The sequence below is a fragment of the Xiphophorus maculatus genome, chromosome 12 (genome assembly GCF_002775205.1).
Source record: "Xiphophorus maculatus strain JP 163 A chromosome 12, X_maculatus-5.0-male, whole genome shotgun sequence".
Classification (NCBI taxonomy): Eukaryota; Metazoa; Chordata; class Actinopteri; order Cyprinodontiformes; family Poeciliidae; genus Xiphophorus; species Xiphophorus maculatus.
The window spans coordinates 6267476-6289365 of record NC_036454.1 but is presented as its reverse complement, the minus strand read 5'-3'; the positions used below and the strand labels follow the sequence as shown (position 1 = coordinate 6289365).

At 38.9% G+C, this 21890-nt stretch overlaps 1 protein-coding gene across 2 annotated transcripts in view; it reads right to left on the bottom strand.

The window, feature by feature from the left end:
* kremen1 (kringle containing transmembrane protein 1) overlaps positions 1-19719 on the bottom strand; it is a 77225-nt gene extending 57506 nt beyond the window's left edge. For both annotated transcript variants that reach the window (XM_014470545.2, XM_023343834.1), the window contains exon 1: positions 19363-19719. In XM_014470545.2, the coding sequence (XP_014326031.1) occupies positions 19363-19441 (79 nt within the window). In that variant the 5' untranslated portion in view covers positions 19442-19719. The remainder of the gene's footprint in view (positions 1-19362) is intronic.
* Between the last annotated feature and the right edge of the window lie 2171 nt (positions 19720-21890).

Here is a 21890-nt window from a genome sequence, read left to right as displayed (position 1 = left end):
GTTTTTCAAAGGATTTAATTTGTTCAACAGTGCAGAGTGAAAGCAAAACGCACCAGCTGGAAATTTTATATATGTGCCATTTTGGTCCCCAATCGAACTAAGTCTACTGGACAATCTGGTGGTAAAACACATATAAAATACTGCACATTATTCACATAACCATGCACTCAGGTGTGGTGGTGGTCATACCATTTTTGCCCCTCTGCCCCTCATGTTGAGCCTGGAGCCGCGCTGAACAGAACACGTAATGATCAAGGGAAGGGTTCGCCACCAAACACACCTGTTTTTTATCATCCTGTTTGTGTTCAGGTTCACTGGCATCTGGGGAATGTAAATTATACATGCTGTAGTTTGAGGTGTAGTTCTGTGAGTCCTCTTGCAGGGGGAGATGTGTTATCTCCCACCCACCAACCATGTGGCTCTCGGTGTGCCTGTGTGATTACAGGGTCCAGGAAAGATGAGGTAAATAAGGAGTTCAGGTTCTGAGGAGCAGAATGGATGTGACTGAGCCTGTTAATGCTAAAATGAAATGAAAACAATCTAAAAGTCCCACACCGCGGCACAATCAAAGCACAGTTAACTCTGCTGTTTACTTTAACAGACACAGTTATTAAAACAGATGGCTTATCTTTCCCTATATTGAACCATAGCAAAAGCGTGACATTCGATAAGAGAACCAGCAGCCTCTTCAAAGCAGCACCACACATTTTAAGGATATGATCTTTTTTTTCTTTTCCCCTCTTTGCTTTGAAAATAATGACCATTATCCCAGTAAACTGCTCTATCCTTTCATTGAGCCTTGTTCTTCATCTTGTTTTCCTCCTTTTGTAAGAACTAACCAGCTTTGAGTCATTTACTGCTTTATTATATTTTGCTGCGCACTGGTTTAATCAGTCATTTCCTGTTGTGAAGATTTTTCATGCCAGCAGACAAACGTTACACCAAAATTTAATTTGGAAAATGAGTAAATCAGTAGCAGCAAAGGAGAGAGAGAAACTACCGTACTCTGTTTAATACTGAAAATTTTCAAAGAGGATACAGAGGTAATTTCTTTTGTACTTTTTTACCAGTAACAGCAACTTATTATAACCACTAACAAATATTTAATGAGTTAGTGCACAATGGTTCTTAGAGTGAACAGGATGCCGGCTGCCATCTGTCGACATTGAAAGATAAACATACCACTTTTATCTTTTTTCAGATTTTGTTGTATTTTATTTGGATTTCAGGTAGTAGATCAACATATAACTGCCAAGTGGAAGAAAAATGATTTATTATCATGTTTTTATACAACTGAAAATATGAAAAAAAAAATGACTGAAACAAAAAAGATGTATAGAACAGTTACAGTTAGTTATATCAATCAAAGCCAAGAATCACCATGAAAACGCCATCCACACCATGAAGCCCGGTAATGGCTGCATCATGCTGAGGGAATGCTTTTCTCCAGCAGGGACTGAAATGCCATTCAGCAGAGATTTCTACCTTCCAGCAAGACAACACCAAACGTGCAGTTTGAGCTACAATGAACTATTCATGTGTTAGAAAGATCCAGTTAAAGCCCAGATCTAAATCCCCAATAAAAGTCTGTGGGAAGATTTGAAAATTCCTGTTCACAGACTCTCTAAATCAGTGCTGTCCAAAGCCAGCACTCAAGCACAGGTGTCCTGCATGTTTTATACATTGCACACATAAATCAAACAAACGGTTTGAACTAAGATCTCTGCAGAACTCAGTAACAAGCTGAGATAGTAAAGCCAATTGAATTAGCTGTGCTGCAGCAGAGACATTTAAATGCATGTTCAAAATATCTCACACTTAAAGCATGCCTCTCCGCAAAGAAGACTGTGCAGAAGTGTTCTGGATGTGCAAAATTAGTTCTGCAAAGTACAGATTCAGGGAACCAGAATGTAAACCATTTATAAAACATTTCACTTCAACTTCACAACTATAAGCTACTTTAAGTTGGTCTTTCAAATAAAATTCTTATAAAATACATTAAGGTTTGTGTTAAGAATGTGAAATGGTTTTGAATACTTTTGCAAGATAATGTTAGTTTCGACAAATGACTAGCAAAACAGTAAAATTGTAACTTTTTTATCTAATAAATAAGAATAATGTATTTGAGTCTTATCTATCTGATATCTTACAGAACATATGTTCAAAATTGTAGACCTCTAACATTTCTATACAAATACTTAGAATAAATAAAATCTGAGCTGTTTCCCTAATGACTCATCTGTTATAAGAAGAGTTCACTTTATGAAAAGTTGTAAATGTCCTTTAAAGCAATTTTGACAAGATCTGACAGCTTCTTGTAAACCATCTTCAGATTGCGGTGGACTTACATCAGTGTTATGTACACAGATACCCGACTAGTAGATCAGATTTTAAGGAGAGTGGAGATCAGATCATTTAGAAACAATTCAAATGCTCACAAATGTTAAAGAAAAGGCAAAGTAAAGAAAGGATGTTTTAAATTTAGCAGGTATACATGCAGTTTCCTCCCATTTGGGATGGCTAAACTCTGGGAAACAGGTTACTCAATGAAGGTGGAGTTGAAAAGGTAAAAGTTAACTTCAAAGTCGGAAGAGCAATGCACCAAAGTTGAGCGGTAAACCAAACATACAATTCTAAACCTCAGTCACAGCTTTAAATCCTTTTCTCATTAACCGCTCAAGTCATTTCTGCTCCGTGAATCACTGACGATACACCAAATATGGGAGTTTGCACAGGGGTGGTGAACATCAACAAAAAGCGGCTCTAATGTGTATCAAATCCAGAGGTTTCAGCAACTTTTACTTCTTGTTTGCACTGACGGATAAACAGACTCCATGTGTGGAGCACAAACAAGCACCCATCTGCGTTCAATGACTCTCCAACGTTTTTGTTTGGAGAGAGTGGTAAACACGGGGGGGAAAGGGCCCCAGTGGGTTTGTTTCGTCTATCGTTATAAACTATAGATGGAGGCACTGGCCTGTTTAATTTCGCTCTTTGGCATGTTTACATTGATTTTTCTCCTCTTTAAACTCAGATACATGATGAAGAAAATCTACAGCACATCAGTTAAGTTATTTTTTGGGCTAATTCTTGTTGATTTTAGAACAATCCCCCAATTTTTTCCTTATGTAACCCATACTCCCTGACCTGGTCAGAGCACCGCTACTAATGCATGAAACAACAAAAGGTTGTCAGATAAACCGCAACTGAGAGCAATTCTGCAAACACAATCCTAGAAGCACAATAAGCTGCTGAAGAGGGGACCGCAGTGTTTAACAGAAGACCCCCTTTTAAAGGGCTCTGTCTCTGGTTCCCGGTCCTGACTGGGACGCCGATCGTTTTTCATCGTGGTTTGTGCGGCTCTGAGAAGAGCAGCAGAACTGGGAACCAGATGGTTGTGCTAAAACACAGGGGGCATCTCACTGGGATCCATTACGAGCGGTGGGTGGGGGGATCCATTCAGGGCCGGTAGATTCTGTTTCATGGCATCGGCCGAGTGTGACCAACGCTCGGGTTGGGGTGGACCGTGGGTTGGTGCCACATAGGCTGTGGCAGAGACGGCCCATTTTGTGCTCACCTCCGAGAGTCGCACTCACCTTGGACACAGGACAGACAACTAAATCAGGGCCCCTTTACGACTTGGGTTACATCCCTTTTGACTTAAGGGTCTTTCAAAATGCCTTGTGTTGCAATAGGATATGACAGGCTCCGTGGCTTCAGGGACAATAGCTGTTTCTGGAAATGATGGACTAAAATGTTTCTGTGCACTCTCTAACCTCATTTTACTGCCGCCAAAGCATCACAGCTCGACTTAATGGATGTTTATTTGCATATTCTTGAAAGAAAGACCACGGGGAAACATGTTCTGTATTCCCTGATGCACCAAGCCTTTCCCTGTCACGGCCTCTTTGCTCTGTCCAATGCTGGCTTTGTTCCTCTGTTTGCTGTCCACTTCGCCAGGCCTGCCTTCTTCACTTGTCCAAATGTTTGCTCTGTCCACTTTGCCGTGTCCACCCGCTCAGCCCCATCTGCGGGCGTTTCAACAAGCAGGAAAGGCGACAATTTGCCTCTTCAGCCACAAGCTGTTGCAGCTGGATGCAAACCAGACCCTGTAGCTGAACAGCAGATTACTCTCCATTTATTTAAAGTGGTTGACTTTCTCTGCTGCAGTTTCAGTGGGCTCCTGCCCAAATAAAACGCTTGTATAAAAAGAAAGTAAAGTTCGTCAAATGGGTCATGCCTCACAGTAGCAATTCAATGTCCTCCTGTTATGTTCTTTGGTTTTGATCCTCAACAGTCCAAACTAAAAGTTACAGCACAAAATTATTGGTTGCTTTGAAACTTCATCTTCATTGGGAATGTTTACTAAACCACTCAACCAATTCCTGGTAAAATCTTTGGAATGCGTTGAATCAAAGACAAAAATACTACTTTCAAAGACAATATCAATAATTTGATCAGAAAGAGAAACTGGATGCTAGGACGATTCTTGGTCTAATGCTGTACACATCAGTTTTTTGGGGGAGAAAGCATTGACAGTGAGGACTTTTATGGCAAAGCAAAACTTAATTCTTCTACAGAAGGCTATAGTTTGTGCAGTGTTTTTATATGTGAGCTGCTTCCTCCTTTGGGGCCTCAAACCTTGGAAAAATTCCTTCATCTACTAATTAAGTTGAGTTTTGATTTAAACGAGAAAGGAAATGAAGTCTAGATTACTTAGAAAACAGAGATAGGAACCATTTGCAACTACGGCCTTCAACTAAAATGATTTATATTTCAACTGTTATTCTATTCTAGGTACATGAAATGCTATTAGAAACTATTTTAAGTGGTGGATGATTCTTTAATGGTTAAGTAGCCATATGTTGTCAGTTGAACTTTGTGAATAAATCAGGGCAGCTTACGTGTGTTTTCGCTTCTTAGCTCAAAATATGAATCTCAAACATTCCCAAAAATATTTGATTTTGACATAAAAGTGAACATATGCAGTCCAGATTTCCTGAAAACCGTCAAACAGCCCTTTAATATTAGTTAGAAGCACAGAAGAAGAGGCTAAATTTAACATTGCTTGTGACAAACTGCTAGCTAGCTAATTTTTTCTGTTAATTAACTACTTCCTGTCTTACTTCAAAATAAGACTAGAAACAAAAAGCTGGCTCAATCAGCTAAATAGAGAAGCTAAATAACTACAATAAAAATATTATGTTTACGACTAGGACATCTCCCATTTATTTGAATATTTAAAACATTTCTTTAAATTCATCCATCTTTTTAAATTCACCTTACAAAAACTGGCAGAGACCATTTTAGAAGTCAGTTTTCATAGACAAACTTAAGACAATTTTTGGAGATCTATGTTGTCTAAAAATGTAAACAGTTTCAGGGGCCCCCTGTTGGTTTGGGAGATTTAGTCTCATTGGTTTTGATCCTGAAAAAGTAAAATTGAATGTGAGATGACAAAAATACATGGTTGCTTTGTAACAACACACTCACTCAACCAATCACTGATCGTACCACCTCCAAAGCTTTATCAGTAATGTGATCAAAAAGACAAAAAAAAGATGCTGGAATGAATCAGAGAATGAAGCAAAACAAAACTCACCAACTTCTAGTTGATTTTTATTTTGGTTTTACTTGGAAAAAAAATAATACATCATCCTTTGAGCAGTTTTACGAGATAGTAATGCTTAATTTTGTTGTACAGAAAGCTGTTTTTTGTGCTATGTTTTCATGCCACTTCCTCCCCTTAGGCAGCAAACCTTGCTTAAAATTCCATTGTCTGGGATTTAAATTGAGTTTTGATAATAAAAACATGCATTTGTTTTAGAGTTAATAGCATCCAGGGAAGAAGATTAGTCTTCATGCTACTTCATTTTAGCTCTGTGAGTATTAGATTTACCCTCTCACCCTGGAGTGCATTTTCAGCTGATAGACTCAGACCACTGCAGGGAGCACCAAGAAAACTGATGAAGAGAATGTCATTTGGCAGTGACTGGAGTGGGTCTCCTCATGCAAATGTCAGTATGCATGAAGAGGCCGCGGAAACACAACTTATGCATACCAGTATTCAAATAGAAAAAGAGAAGCAACTTGGATGCAGCACAGAAGAGCAGAAATCTGGATACTTTGAATTGTAGAGAGTTGTGGAAAGCACCGGATGTATAAAGCGATAGATTCAACAAAACACTGTCTGACCTTAGAGCTGCAAAAACCACACAAACCGGCGTTGTGACCACATGAATTGCACTCTCCCACCTAAGCATTGTTTATCTCTTTCAAGCCTGACAGTTGTGTACAGCCTGCAGCAGTCTGACAGTTTAATTCCACGCTGTCTGGCTGGACCGCCTCTGTGGATCAGGGACCAAAGTTAAACACTTTCTACTGGGACCCTCTGCACTTTTCCAGTTGCGCCTTGGTATGTTCACGACTGGTCACAGGTTTACATACGGATCATCAGCATCGATGCCATTCTAGTTTGGGGCTTTTTATGATTTATTTAAAGGGGCAGTATTTTGTATTTTCCATGCACATAGTGCCATTTCATAGCACAATCAAGTAACTATGTTACCTTCTGTTGTTATGAAAGTGCTGTATGCATCAAATATGACTTACAAGAAATTTGACTTTGCAATGTAGCACCTTGAAATTTGGCCTCTTGGTCTCTTTTAGAAGCTCTTGCTCTTCAGTATGTCGTCACAACAACACTCCTCCATAAGCTTTTAACATAGTTTTAAGGAGTTTTGCACTGAAAGTAGTTTGTATAATAAGCTCAGCAGATGCTCATATTAAATATGCATGAAAAAATCAAAGCAACACTCCAGGTGTGTTTTTCATGAGGGAATAATGTTTAGAACATTGTGTAAAACTCAAAAAAGTCTAATTTACATAACACTGCCCCTTTAAATATTTTTTCCAGAGAAGTTTACATTTGTTGTGAGTTTTCTTTTATCAACACAAGGTCAACGGTGCTCAACCAAATGCATCCACTAGTGTTTGGATAGACGTTGCATAGAAAGTCACCAATGAAGTCACACATTTCTAAGGCATCAAAAGGCTTCTGGCAACATTTTTGCTGAATATTTGACCAGGAAAACAATTTTAAATTAACTCTACAATTTTTGTCAGCAAAGAGGTCAAATACCCATCCAAAATTCATACAGACTTATTGATTGGTGGCTGCAAAAAGTAAGTTGTCATTATGCAACTCTTTTACCAAAATATTAGTGGAGGTGTGTCTATATATTTGAGCATCACTGAATTATTTTGACCCCGGATGATTTGGGGTCAAAATCATATATATACAGTATATATGTATATATGTATATACTGCATATACTGTATATATATAGTACAGACCAAAAGTTTGGACACACCTTTCTAATTAAAATTGGTTTTCTTGATTTTCATGACTATTTATAAGGCAAGAAATCCCACTTATTAACCTGACAGGGCACACCTATGAAGTGAAAACCATTTCAGGTGACTACCTCTTGAAGCTCATCAAGAAAATGCAGAGTGTTTGCAAAGCAGTAATCACAGCAAAAGGTTGCTACTTTGAAGAAACTAGAATATAAGGGGTATTTTCAGTTGTTTTACACTTTTTTGTTTAGTGCATATTTCCACATGTGTTATTCATAGTTTTGATGCCTTCAGTGTGAATCTACAATGTCAATAGTCATGAAAATAAAGAAAACTCATTGAATTAAAAGGTGTGTCCAAACTTTTGGTCTGTACTGTATATATATATGAAATATATATAATCTTCTAGGGACGCAATGCTGTTTGTTTCATCATTCCACCGTAGAAAAGAAATGCTTCAAATTCTTCATAAAGATTTATTATATGTTCATGTTTAAGCCTTTTATGCATGAATTACGATCTTCCTGTGTCAGGATTATTTTCCAATTTTTTTTATTTTCTTAAGGCATAAAGAAGAAGGCAATGGGGACACCCAGGCACCACCATCACAGTCTTAAATCCTGAAGCTGAAATTCGCCTTACTGCTTTGCATTGTGGTTCGCCCGATCTACCGCCTGAGCAGGTGGTGATTTGCACAAAAAAAATGAGGGGCTGCCCTCAGCGGAAGTTCAAAAAAAGAATCAAGAGAGGGGAAACACACAGAAAGAGAGAGGTACTTCAATCAAAGGAACTTAAGCCCTTTGAACACGACAGGATGAGAATCACAGTGGCACCATAATGAGCATGATTGTGTTTATAATAACTGGGTCTGTTTCTCTGTCTTAGTGGTTGGTGGTTTCTTTTTTTTAGGGCAGTCCAGTCCCTTGGCATGGGAAAACCAGGGCGTTGCCCACAACCTGACCCTTGACGGAGCAACACCCAGAGGTCAACAGGAAGTAAATGGGCCGACGTATGACACAGACGAACACAGTTCAAACCGTGAAGGGTTTTCCCCTCTGCTCTTCAAGACTCAAGCATGATCCAGACTCAACTTTAGACAAAGTAAAATAAGAGGGTTCTTCAGAACTTCTGGCCTGTCTTCACAAGTCAAGGCCTGCTGGGTGTCAGGCGTGATGAAAAGTGGAAAAAGAAAAATAATCCTCTTTGTTTGCTTCTGTTTTAGCCTTTCTAATCTGGATGAGTGGCTTCTCACTGAGCGTAAATTTGCCTGTCTTTCCATCTGTCATCACTATGTAACTTTAGGGAGCTGCTGTCTGACTCTCTTGTTTCAGTTTTAAAGATTTACACATGTAATGCATGTGATGATGCTCAGAGGACGAGCTCTAAAGATGTGGATCTTTTTACTCAGCAAATGAGATGACAGCTTTCTCCAAGCTTAACAGTCCAGCTACATAGGCCTGTCACAATAACAAATTTCGCTGGACGATAAATTGTTGCAGAAGTTAGTGCAATAAACAATAATATTGTTGTTTTGAGGCCATTTTCAAGTCTTATATTGGTAATAATGGCATAAGCAAGTACACCCTTTCTAAGATCATTAAACTTTCATTTCTGAAACTGGAACTAGAAGACATTTCAAATATCCAAAATATATAAACAAAACAACTGAAAAAAGAAATAAAATTGATACTAAAGTCTCTGTAAATACAATAAAAAAAACTGGGGTAGTAATGGAGGCCAATGCACCAGAGTGAATACTTTTGTCATACAGTCTCTGACAGAAAGAGAGAAACGAGAAAAATAATCAACCAAATGGAAAGCACCCAGCTCGTTTTATCACATATCTGAATTTTTCCATGTACACTTTATGTAAACTCTGGATTATTATTTTTCTTTTAAACCGCTAAGATATCTACCCACAATGATGCGACTGTGACTTCACAAGCAGACAACTGATTAGCATTTTTGTATTCAGATAACAATCCCAGTTTCAGATAAAATCCTCGTGCGTCGTCTGGTTTTCTTAGTGTCCTTTGTTGTCTCACTGAAGTCAACTTCTCAGGACATTCCACTGAAGATTTATGGGGGCTCCATATGGGCTAGAGTGCGACTCATTATGCACGGATGTGACACAAAGAGCAGACATACTGAGTGAGTTTGCTGTGAAAACAAGCGGGACGAGCAGGCTGGATCTGCGCTTTAACCTCCAGGACGTTAAAAGGAACCTTCAACGAGAGCTGCACAAGTTTTAGGGAGATTAACCCATTTGTCAGAGAACTCATCATTGTACTGAGTGATGACAGAAAAAGGACAGCGAAAGCAACCATGTGTGCCCAGATGATTGTTCTGCCCGCTGATTAATGCAGACACTTTTGCGTGCCCTTGAATGAAAGACTCGCAAAGTTTCCGCAGCAGCTGGAGAATGTTGGGTTTTGTCCTAATAAGTTTGGAATCCTTTTATCCAAATAGTTTTAGTGTGATGTTCCGAAATAAGAAGACTATGGCCAAACCTGGAGGGGATTCTGGACATCAGATGCTGGAAGTTATTCATGGAGAAAAATGTATCTTAAGAGATAAAACGTTAATGTCAGAAGCTCCAAATAAAATGCATCCATTTTATACATGTTATCGCAAATCACATCAAATACAGCTCTGGAAAAAATTAAGAGGCCACTAAAAGTGATCAGTTTTTCTGATTTTACTCCTTATAGGTATATGTTTGAGTAAAACGAACATTGTTCTTTTATTTTACGACAACATGTCTCCAAAATTAAAAGCAAAAATTTTGTATTTGTGTGAATACTGCAGAAAATGAGAAATGGTCAAACTAACCAAAAAGATACAGTATTTTCAGACCTCAATTTCATATTCATTTAGAAACAATAATAATAATAATAATAACAACGTTGTATTTCGTTTTAACTCAGGAAGAGACCAGAAATCAATATTTAGTGGAATAACCATGAGGTTTTCAATGGGGTTCAGTGCAGTGCAGCTCTTCATTTTTTCCAGAGCTGTGCATGTTTTTCAAAATGATTAAAATATTTTGAGGAAAAAAAGAAAAATCTAAATCCTTAAAATAAATGTATCTGTTATTGTATAATATAACAGATGGATGTTAGCGTAAATTTATAAATTTTTATGCTAAATTATATTTAACATATTGTATCTTTAATTTGAGTACATTTATTAAATTTGGAATAAGTTCCACTTTAAGAAATATTGTTTTACAAAAGCATCCCTGCTTGTACAACCTCTTTCAATCACTAAGACGTCATTATTTCTTTTCCAAGGTTTGAGCAGAATCTGTACAAATTTTCCTCCTTAGAGTCCTTGATAGTCTCTCACGGTGTTTTCACGCCGTCAGTTTGTGTACTTTGGTCCAAGTCAGTTGATTAATTTGTTAACTTGTAACTTTTTCGGGTGGTTTGGTTTCTTTTCACACAGATAAAACGCCAAGTGACCGTGGGAACATTCGGTCTGTTTATTGCTCGGATGTGGGAAAACCAACTGTAAATATAGAAAACAGATGGTGTGTTCATCTCGCCACTATTTCATGCAAAATTATCAAAGGAGTTGAATACGGCTTCACGTTTTACAGAAAAGACAAACCGCCATTGTTTATCAGTTTGTTGTACTCTACTGCATCCCACAATGCAATGCACACGTACGGAAAGACATTTGGCTCAAGTTTGCACCATATACCTGGTAGACCTGTTTGATTGAGGTTGAATCACATTTGTATGTGACCAGGCGAAAAATGGGTACCTGTGAAATATATTTTGCAAATCATGTTTTGCTTTAATTTCATGTACCAGTCGTAGTTCTTCTTTTTACCAGAGAAAATGTTTCAATTACATTTATTTTATAGTAATTATTAGGCAACGTAGCAAATATTTCCCGGCCTGTGTGGGTGAAACATGGGTTCAAAAGAAGGGGCCATATGGGAATGTTTGTGGGTTTTATATATGTTAAATATTGCGCATGTGGATTTGATGCAGGGCTGAAATGTGTGCTAGGTGGACCCCACAGATGTTCATATTGCCCATTCTGAGCCTATGCATACATTTCCCATTAGTCATCCATTTAGGACCCACAGAAAGAGCTTAATTGGGTTCTCCCACATGCTTGACCTTGAGTGGGCTGCACATAAAATGCCTATTTGGCAATAATACAATTTCAGTATCCATTTAGTCCACCAAAACAAATTATATAAGATAATCATATTTGCTCAGTATAGTGAAGAACCTATAGAACAATGATATTCCTGCTGTTGCCTCTGTAAATGTTGCTGCAGAAGAAGCAATCCAGTTTCCTATTAGCTACAGACAACAATCAGATACACTCGCTGTCTTCCACTTAAAATAGATTCTTCCACTTCGCTGCCGTCTTTTTACCAGTGATATAAAAAGAGCATACACAAAAGCAGAGATTGTATCCCTGCATCTAGCCTTGAAGAATAAGTAGTGAAGCTGAAAAGAGTAACGGCAAACTGCCTTCATGCTGAGCAAAAAGCCTGAACTCCACCCTTAGGATCTCAGTCAAAAAATCTGTCTGAATTCATAAATCCAACATAGACTGAACTGGTAAATGAACAACTTATCTCCACAAACGGGGTAATAACAGTTCATAATATTTAGTCTTTTTTTAACTTGTCCTTTCTGGCTTTTAAGAGAAAAACCTGTTCATTTTCTAAATGACTCATTGTTATTTCCAATGCTAACAGCATCGTTTTTGTTCCTGCTGAGGCAATTGTCTGTGGTTTGGAGAGCTTTGTGGCAAAACAAGTGCTTGCTGTTGAAACAGTAAGTTACCTCGATGAGTAACAGAGAGTCGATTTAACCTCAGAAGACTAAAATATTTAATACATGAATAAATGACGTTCACTACTCCCATATTCAGCCATAGGCCACTTTATTAGGTACCCCTTGCTGAAAACAGACTGGACCCCATTTGTTTGCTTTGACCTCTGCCATCAACAGATTATTTTTTTCCACACAACTAATACTCAATCGGTATTTTTCTTTAAGTAAACCCAAGAGACAGTTATGTGTACAAAATCCACATAACAACAATAAGCCAAAATCTTATCACTCATCACAATAAATGCCCAAATGTAATCAGCACAATAATTTTATACCAAATGTTGCATCCAAAAAGGAACGTCTAATAGCCGCTCACTCAGCTACAGCGCCTGCAATGCTCCTGTCTATGAGAGCAGTTCGTCTGGAGGACTGCCTGCTGCACAGAAGCTCACCAGGAGGAGAGGTTTCCGTCTCCCTCTACAAACCGGAAAAGCTCCAGGGACCACAGCACCCACATCTGAGACCCAGACCCAATGCATCGTCTTCCCAGAATGCCCACTGACACCCCTCCTCTGAGCCCCCATCCAGAGCTCAGAGGGCTTACCAACACACTAAATCCCTTATGTTAAAGTCTTTAAAAACCCGCTGTCTCTTCGGAGACTGACGCTCCGTCACGATCACCTCCGCCAACACAAGCTTGTGTTTCTTCCACAGCCTGAAGAAGGTCTGTTATTATGTTTCTGAGGCAGACGAGTCATAGTATCCATCCTTCGTGTGCACACTAACAAGGATTCCTCTGTCTCAGAGGTCAAAAAGGTCAAAAGAGACAGACCATAAACTGAACTGTATCAGCTGCGTTTACAAGTTGAGGAAAAGGATTACGTCGGTAGAGAAATGCTGAATGGGTATATGAGGGAGAGTTATGGGCCCAGTCATAGGCATAAAATGGTGTGTGTGCTGTTCTGGTGTGTGTGTGTGTGTGTGTGAATGGTGCAGAAAGGGAAGGAGAATGCGAGACCTTTTGACACTCCTAAAATCTTGAGCAGGAACACTGAAGGTTCACAGTCTCCAGACGGTCACAGCTGCTCGACATCTGAACTTCACTGAAAACGTCGCTTCAAATCAGAGTCAAGATAAAAAATTACATGAAGTTAAGCCATTTATGTAAAAAGAAAAGAGATTTTTTTAAAAGACCTGACAACACTTAGGGCTGTCAATGTTAGCACTTTAACGCATGTGATTAATCTTAAACGTTTAACGCGGTAATGTTACACAATGTCGATTGATTACATTACCTATTTTAACCTAAGGGCCAGTTTACAATTTCTAAGTTAATATTTGAAACAAAATGATTTCTTTTAAACCTTCCTGAATATAAAAACCTGAAAACAGAGAGGTTTGGTTTGAGACAATAAACCTCTTAAACATTTTTTGAAAACATAAATTTTTACATTTTAATCACTATGCTTTTCAAAGTTCATGATAGTGATTAATCGTAATTAATCACAGCTCTAGACTTTGATTGATCTGATTACACTTTTTAATCAATTGACAGAATTACAATATTATCAGATTCATTATATCTGGAAAGCAAGTTTTCTACCCAATACTTCAAAAAGATCTCCTGACAATTTATAAAAACTTTAAAGCTGCATATAAATTTACTTGCCACTTTATTAGGTACATCTGTTACTACCTCTGACCGCAGCGGAAGGTCACAGCAGCTGAACAAGAAACTGAGGAAAAACACTGCGTGGTCTGATGTTTCCCAAAGCACCAAATTTGGATTTATTACAAATAACCTCTCCCAAAAATAAAAATGGGCCAATTTAGATTTGTATTTTGCAATATAACACATTTTATTCTCACAACAATCATAATGTGAAGTTTGGCGTATCCAGAAGAGTATCGGTATCATTGTCAATTGTTTTCGCACACAGAAATAAAAGGACAACAGCAGGGTTTTTATTCCATTTAGCCCTCTGAATGCTAATTTAATTCTTCCAGACATGTGATTTGTATATTGAAAATGCACATATTCAACATTTTTCACCTAATAAAAATAAAGGAAATTAAAATGTTTTGTTCAGACCCCTTAAAACATGCACCACACTCACAAACACAGTCATTTTTAACATAACAGAGTATTATTCCTCGCTATAAACATTGCTACAAGCATTGTGCAGTGAAATATTAATGAAACAATAAAAGTTTAAGGCTCTTCACATCATTTTTTATAGCACCAGTGCCACTGACGTCAGTTTTTGCATCACAGGCGCCACAAGCTTCCCTGTTCCAAGGCTTTCTAAGCACATTTACTTTACCCCGTGTTCCAACATGTCACTAAAAATACGCCATGATATTGTTAATGTAGAGATTTATGGCTGCATTAGGCGACAGCTTTGTTTGGGTGAAGCAGCACTTTACACTTCTCTACACATTCCACACACCTCTTCGAAGGCCATGGAAGTGAGGAGCTCTTCTTCCACCAGAAAATGAGACAAAAAATACAAAAAAACAAGGGAGACACAACGTGCATGAAGTTCCAACACATGGAGCCAAGTGCCATGGCAAAGCTAAGGATAGTACAGCAGGCTGGCTTTTCCGCTAGCCGCAGCCATTCTCGACCTTAGTGTGCAGAAGAAAATTAGTTCCAGGAGGGAGGCAGAAGTCCATTTCAATTCAGAGAATTTGAGTTTAAAGTTGGTCTTATTTAAAGAATTGACTGTATATCATAAAAACTACCCCAAAAAGTCCTATCTTGTATCTTAAAGTATTGCTAACTTCTTGTGTGCCAAGATCTGATTTGGTGGTTATTTATGTTTCTCCAATATTCCAATCTAATTTCTACAATGCACCAGAAGCAGTTACAGCATAATAGCCCGACACAGTAATGCGACCACCACCATTCTTTAAAGCTGGGAGTGTTCTGGATTCTCCCAAATAAATAACTTTGTTGTTTGTTTTTGTCTCATGGGTCCATATGATTTCTTCCCAAAAGGAATTGGGTTTGTCTCGGTGGGAAGCTGCAATTCCAATCAAACTTGAAGGTGCCAAGTTTTGATACACTCTCAATCCATGTTGATAAAAAAGAACTTGCTACTTTGAGAAAAGTTCCAGCATTTTGCAGTTTATGGCATTCTTGAGGCTGCATGGCTGCACTGCTGCCTTGCAGCGGAGATCCTAGGTTCAAATCCCGGCCTGGTGTACTTCGGCATGTAGTGCGTGTACACGGGTGGGTTCTGTCTGGCTACTTCCTTCCACCATCCAAATACATGACTGTTAGGTTAATTGGTCTCTCTAAATTGCCCTTAAGTGTTAGTGTGTGTGTCCCTGAGTTGCCCTGTGATGGCATAGACATTGAAAGGATTACATTCCTGAGCTTAAGAGGTTTCTGGGTTGTTTGCAAACAGTTTGAGTCAAATGGTTGAAACTTGTTTCCTACAACAGAAAAATAATCCCAAACAAACATTAAAGAACAGATAAATCAGGCTAACATTAAGCTTCCGGAGTGACCTTCCCATAGGCTCTGACTGCAGTCCTATTAAACTGCCCAGACTGAACCAGGAAACTGACTAAAAGAAAGAAACTCTAAGCTGACATCCTCTCTTTATAGCCTGAAGAATCAGTGAAGACAAATGGTGCATATCGCTGCTTTATGAACGCTTGTTTGTATTTATAGGTACAAAAAGCATAAAAAGAACCTCAACTGTGCCTTTAATTTTTGCCACATGATCTTCAGGATCTATGCAACACCTGCTTTCAATTTCGATTCTAAGAAATAGTCTGTAAGAATGTGAATTCTGAAAGAATTCAAGCAGAATATTGTCAAAGGTTTAAATCCCTTAAAGTCTGAAATAGTCTCTTGTGCTGCTTCAAAGACAGAATGCTTGAACACATCAAAACATTGATTTTGAATTAAGTGTGTGCAAACTCTTGCAATGCTGGTAATTCATACGAATCCTTTCATCAAACAGTCAGCAAGAAAGCACATGATGTTGATTTACCAAAACGTTCAAGAACTCCCAATGGCAGGAAGTAGAAACAGGACAACGTTGTGCTCAGCCCTGCACAGTAACGTCTAACACATCGAATTTGCTTCATCAAAAAAAAAAAGCTGCCACAGTTTCAATTACTATAAGATCATGCATATTTTCTCACACACATAAGACTTAGGCACACACATAATCTCTGTTTCACCACTGACCTCGACTGTTAACCCCGAGCAAGACCAGTCATGGTTACAGGGAAACATCAAGTGCAAAATAAATCTCTTCTGATTAACCAGCTTGGGCTTGTTCAGGCAACCAACATCATGAGCCGCATCATTACCGGCTTAGAGAGCAACTCAATTATGGCTCATCCTGACAGCTCTGACAGGAATCGGCTTCCCCTCGTGTGTACATTTGGTGCGACCGGCCCAAACGAGTCGCCAAGAGCGCAACCGCAAAGATCGTTCTGACCCGAGATCATGTGGGATTTTTTTTATGTAGCTTCTGGAAACAGGTCACTGTGTTATATTACGAGAAGGAGATTTCCATTACAGATGGTTTTGTTTTATTATAAAATTCCTTGCAAAAGTATTCAAGCAATTAAAGATTTTCACATTTTGTCGCATTGCAACCACAGGTATGCTACTAGAATTTCATGTGATAGACCAAGACAAATTGGTTCATGACAAGTGGAAGGAGAAGGATCCAAGGTTTAAAGTGCAACTCTGATAATGTGACGTAAAGTTGCTTTCAGCTCCACTGACTGAGTTATTTCGAAGTATTTCTCAGTTTTGCAGATTTAGAAACTGACATTTTTGCCCATTCTCCTTCCTGCATTTGGCTGCTCCCACTCTTGGGGAAAACATAAGAAATCACTACATTTGTTTACTGTAAATGTAGTGTTTATCAGCTGATGTTACTTTCAAATTCTTAAAATAAGACAACATGCTCTGTTTTTCAAAATCTAACTATTTACTTTTCTTTCTTTGTTTCTGCTGTGAGGTTAAAATCAGCAGCCATAACAACACCATCATGATGTACATTAATTACAAATAATGCTAATGATAGTAGGCATGTCACAAATAGAGTAGCTTAGGGGGCCCAAAATGAAAATCTGCTCAGGGCCCCAAAAAGGCTTGGACCGGCCCTGATGTGGCTGCTTCTGGTCAGTGCTGTCTTTGCAACTTAAATTTTTTAGATTTTCAAATGATGGCTCAAACAGTAATGTTTACAGGTTGGTATATTGTTGTATAGATTAACGCTACTTTAATCTTCACCACAACTTTGCCTCTGATCTATCTGCTGTTCATCATTTGCCCTTCCACCTTACAATTATGTGGTACTTTGCTTTGGTCTAGCACACCAAATCTCCATAAATCGAAGCTTGTGCTTATAACTTGACCCCAAAAAAGCACACAAAAGTTCAAGAGGTAGGAATATCTTTGCAAGGACCTGTAGGTGGTATAAAAGTAATTTAGTGCCCCACTGCTACAATCATGCTGTTGCAAAGCCTTGGATAAACGTACGCGTCTGTGTGCGTGTGGGTGTGCTTTTCTGCTTGTGTGGCCGCAGCACAAACTCAGTGATGTTTCTTCCTTCTGGTGAAAAACATTTATTAGACTTCTGCTTGATGCAATTCTGAAGTCTGCCGGGACACTGGAATCTCTCCGGCGTAATCGTTTTAGATGCACTTTCACGAAAGCAAGAGCAGCTGGCTAGCGCTGATAAGATGATGCACGTCTCGGCTGGAGGAGTCAAAGAAAAATCACCACCTGCTGAAGAATTTCTAATAAATGAATAGAGGCTCTAACTTTTTGGTCTCAATAAGATCACAGATGTTCTGTGGGTTCTTGTAACAGATTATCGCGCTTGTCTTGTTCCTCAAAGTAGAAAATCCACTCATATTTAACCAATTCTGCTTGACTGGATTTTTGATCAAATAAAGCAGCATATGTGTTTCATCCTTTAACTTTTGATATTTACATCTACTTAGACACTTTATTTGTGCAGACTAAACATATTAACTCTGTCTATAATACAACCATAACCTGCATTTACACTGATTTATTTCACATCCAGTGAATTATTGTTTTACTGTACAGCAAATGTGGCACAGCTGACTTAAACTAAACATGAACTGGGTTTTTTCTCTCTTTCCCCCCTTCATAGTGTTATGAGGGGAATACCATTGCTTTAAATACTTTGTTAATACATAGGTACACATGGGAGCACTTACGCACTGGCCCAGATGGTGGACCCTCTAATTTGAAATCCAAGGCTATAATTAAGAGACAAAAAAATTAAAAAGGAAAGCACGAGGATTTGCTGCTCCGACATGAAACGCGGCGCAAATTACAGCAAAGAGGAGCGTGGTTTGTGCGGTCATCATTATTAGATATTCACATTAAAAACAAAACGCACTCCGGGAGGATCCGGCAGGGGACTTTGAAGCTCTGCGCACAGACGCAAACAATTTTTCTGCTTTTTTTTCGCCCTTCTCCTGCATATTAATCTGAGCTCGGTGGCAAATTAAATGGATAATATCAGATTACTGAGGTTCTCTTCTGACTGACCGATGTCTGGATGGTTCAGTGACATTAACAAAAGCCAGCAGCGCAGTGCGGGCTGTGTCGGTGTCATTAAGGAAAGTAGAAATATTCTGCTTCCATCGTTAAAAACTAAAACTGAGAAAAGCTACAGATTGCTTTGAACTTGTTCAAGGAGAGCAGGTAAACACGCCAGGATGTTGCAGGAACGTGTGCGTAAAAGGTGAAGGTTTATGTCAAAATCCTTGTCTGATTGATTCAAACTGAAGTCATCATTTTAATGCCATCTAACACACACACACATACATTTATGTAATATGTTTCAGAGTTATGTGCGCTAGTTTAATAGGGCTGACTGAGGTGTAGGGGGTCAAGTGATCATCGAAGCGTCCCATCAGATCAGTCACATTCGACTTCCAACTTTATCTCAGCTGATCTTCCTTTGAGCTTTCACTTCAACTTGTAAACATCTTAACCAAACACTTCATCCAGTTCAAACTGGATGACGTGAACCCGCTGCTGATTCTGATTTAAAACCATTATCTTCACGCGTTATGATGTGTGTCATTTCTTTTAGACAGCAGCTTTATCGGCGCGTAAAAAGCATAACTCTGTCGCATTTCATCTGGCCCAAAAGGAGAGCGGGACAGCTCCACTTACCGCTGTCGAAATGACGAAAAGCCGCCGATGTGATAAAGCCAGCCAGGAAAAGCGCAGAGGTGGCGCTCCAGGAATCCATGGTGTGAGTAAAAAGTCTGAAGCGGCTCTTCCTCTCAGGTGAAGTACAGCCTGATGCGCACGCTGGCGACCGGCTTGCTTGGCTCGCTGCTTGCTTGGCTGGCAGGAGTCTAGGCAAGAGTCGCTTCAAGAAAAAAGTGTCTGAGCGTCACGGCAGGTAGTTCAGCTACAATACAACTCTGACACCGCGGAGACCAGAGCAGATAGTAGAAACCAGGGATCCTATTTCCACGCCATGTGACAGGAAATAGGGGCAATGGATTCAACCTGCAGCGCTAAAGAGACAGCAGAGTGGAGCTGGGAGGAGGAGGAGTGGGAGGTGGAGAGAGGAAAGAGGGTGGAGGTGCGGAGTTTGGGGAGGGGGGAGCTGCGGTGCAACAAGCTGCAGGTTCAAGCAAAGAGGGATTTAAAAAAATCTTCATTCAGAAATAACCTGATAGTGAAATTTCAATCACTGTAAATCCTAACAATCAGATAAGTAGGTCAAAGGTTTTCAGCCCTTAACTGTTGTCATGTGACTTGTCTTTATATATAATTGTTTGCTTTGTTTTTAGCTATTTTTGTTTATGTACTGTTTTTGTAACGTGACCTAGGGTTTTTGAAATAAAATATACTATTATTATCATATTTTGGTTACTGATGTAATATTGTATGCATAGATGTTTCACACAAAGGCAACACTGGGCTTAAGGTATGAGCAAGAGACTCCAAAAGACCGAAAATGCTCACTTGTTCATGAATACAAATATGTTTTTTACTATCTCTTATGATCCTTGATATTGTTAAATGTAAATCAATGCAGATGGACTGTAAAATTCTTTGTCACAAAGTAAAAAAATTGTATTTTACATGTGACCCACCTGTGTCTATGTCCACTTTACCACTTAATACAATCACATAAGTTGCAAAAGAAAGAATTTATAACTATAAAAAATTTTTTTTTTAAAGAGCTCAAGAGACCAATTTGAGATTATCTGAGCTCTGTGGCATAACTTGAAGAAGTTGGGTACTGGTATGCTGTGGTTTTAAAGGTACTACTAAGGGATCCAAAATGCGCTAAGGTTTACTGCTGTGACTTATCTTAAGCTTCTTTTGTTGTTACTTTCAGAGACGGCATTTAACATACCTTGGTCTTAACGCATCGTAAGTTGAGCTACCATTACATTTTTATCGTCTTCCACCAGTTTTTCCGTTCTCCTCTGGTCTCTGACGTCAGCAATGCATTTTTCGTTCATTCAACTGGATACTTTCTCTTTTTCAGACCGTTTTCTGTAAACCTCAAATGTTTTTGTGTGAAAATTCAATAGAAATCTGAAATCTTCAGATCAGCCAAGGGGGGTTTAAACAGTGCTATGTTCAAATCGCCTTTCTTCCAGTTTCAGACGGAATATTTGCAAGAAGACTAGACATCGAATTGCACTCAGTTGGTTGATTTTGGCTATTTGAGTTAGCCATCAATCGAAGAGGTGTATCCAAAAGAGTCACACCATCAAATCAAAGCAGCAAATGTAGGTCATTGTAATGGAGAATAATAATTATAACACATGCATTTCTCTCTCAGCTTTTGAGTCTTGGTGAGGACTCAAACTAATCAAGGTCCATTATATCTGGAACCCCCTGCTGTGTCAGCTATACAGTCAATTCTCAGACAATCAGTTAAAGCACCTAAGCAACGCTTTTTAAAAGACACAGAAATGAAAAGGGGGGAATGTATGTGAAGAATTTGCACATGATTCTTTCATTGCAGCAGCAGCAAAACAGATTAGAAGGAAAAATACCAGATGAGGACAAAACAGGAAACATACTAGCATTTCTTTGGGAGATAATGACCTGTTTGTTCCTGCTACTAATCAAAGAATCCACTAATCATAAAACATATTGTCTACTCCTTAACTGGTTCAATGAAATGTTTATCTTAGACTTTAAAGACAACTATGATTCAAAAGCGGTTTCGGTTTCAGATACACCTTTTTAAATAGTAACATAAAATATGATTATAAATAATAAATAACACCTATATGTCTTGTCTTTCACGCATGCCTGCTTGATGTTTTCTCTTTTCTTTCCCATGCACTGAATCTGATCTGTGGGGGAAACAGCGCCCTCTGGTGTTTCAAATAAGCGCTACCCAGCGCTGTGAATGAGCTTTTCCAAGCCAAAAGCAGCCACTTATCCCAAAAATAGACTCCCAGTGATGATCTCACCAATCCTGGAGAGTGAAAAAAATAAATAAATAAATAAGAGGGCTCAACCTTTATTTTGCCAAAACCAAGCTGGTTGAAATGAGGCGCAATGGGAAAGTAATCCAGCCTGACGTGTGCCCTTTTGAGAAATGTAAGTGCATGGCCTTGAGGTATACTGGCTGCTGAAAGCTTTCCTTTTACTGATCTGAAAGACTGTCTCGAAGAGACGATGTTTCTTAAACTGAGGCAGTATTTACTTGGCAGTTT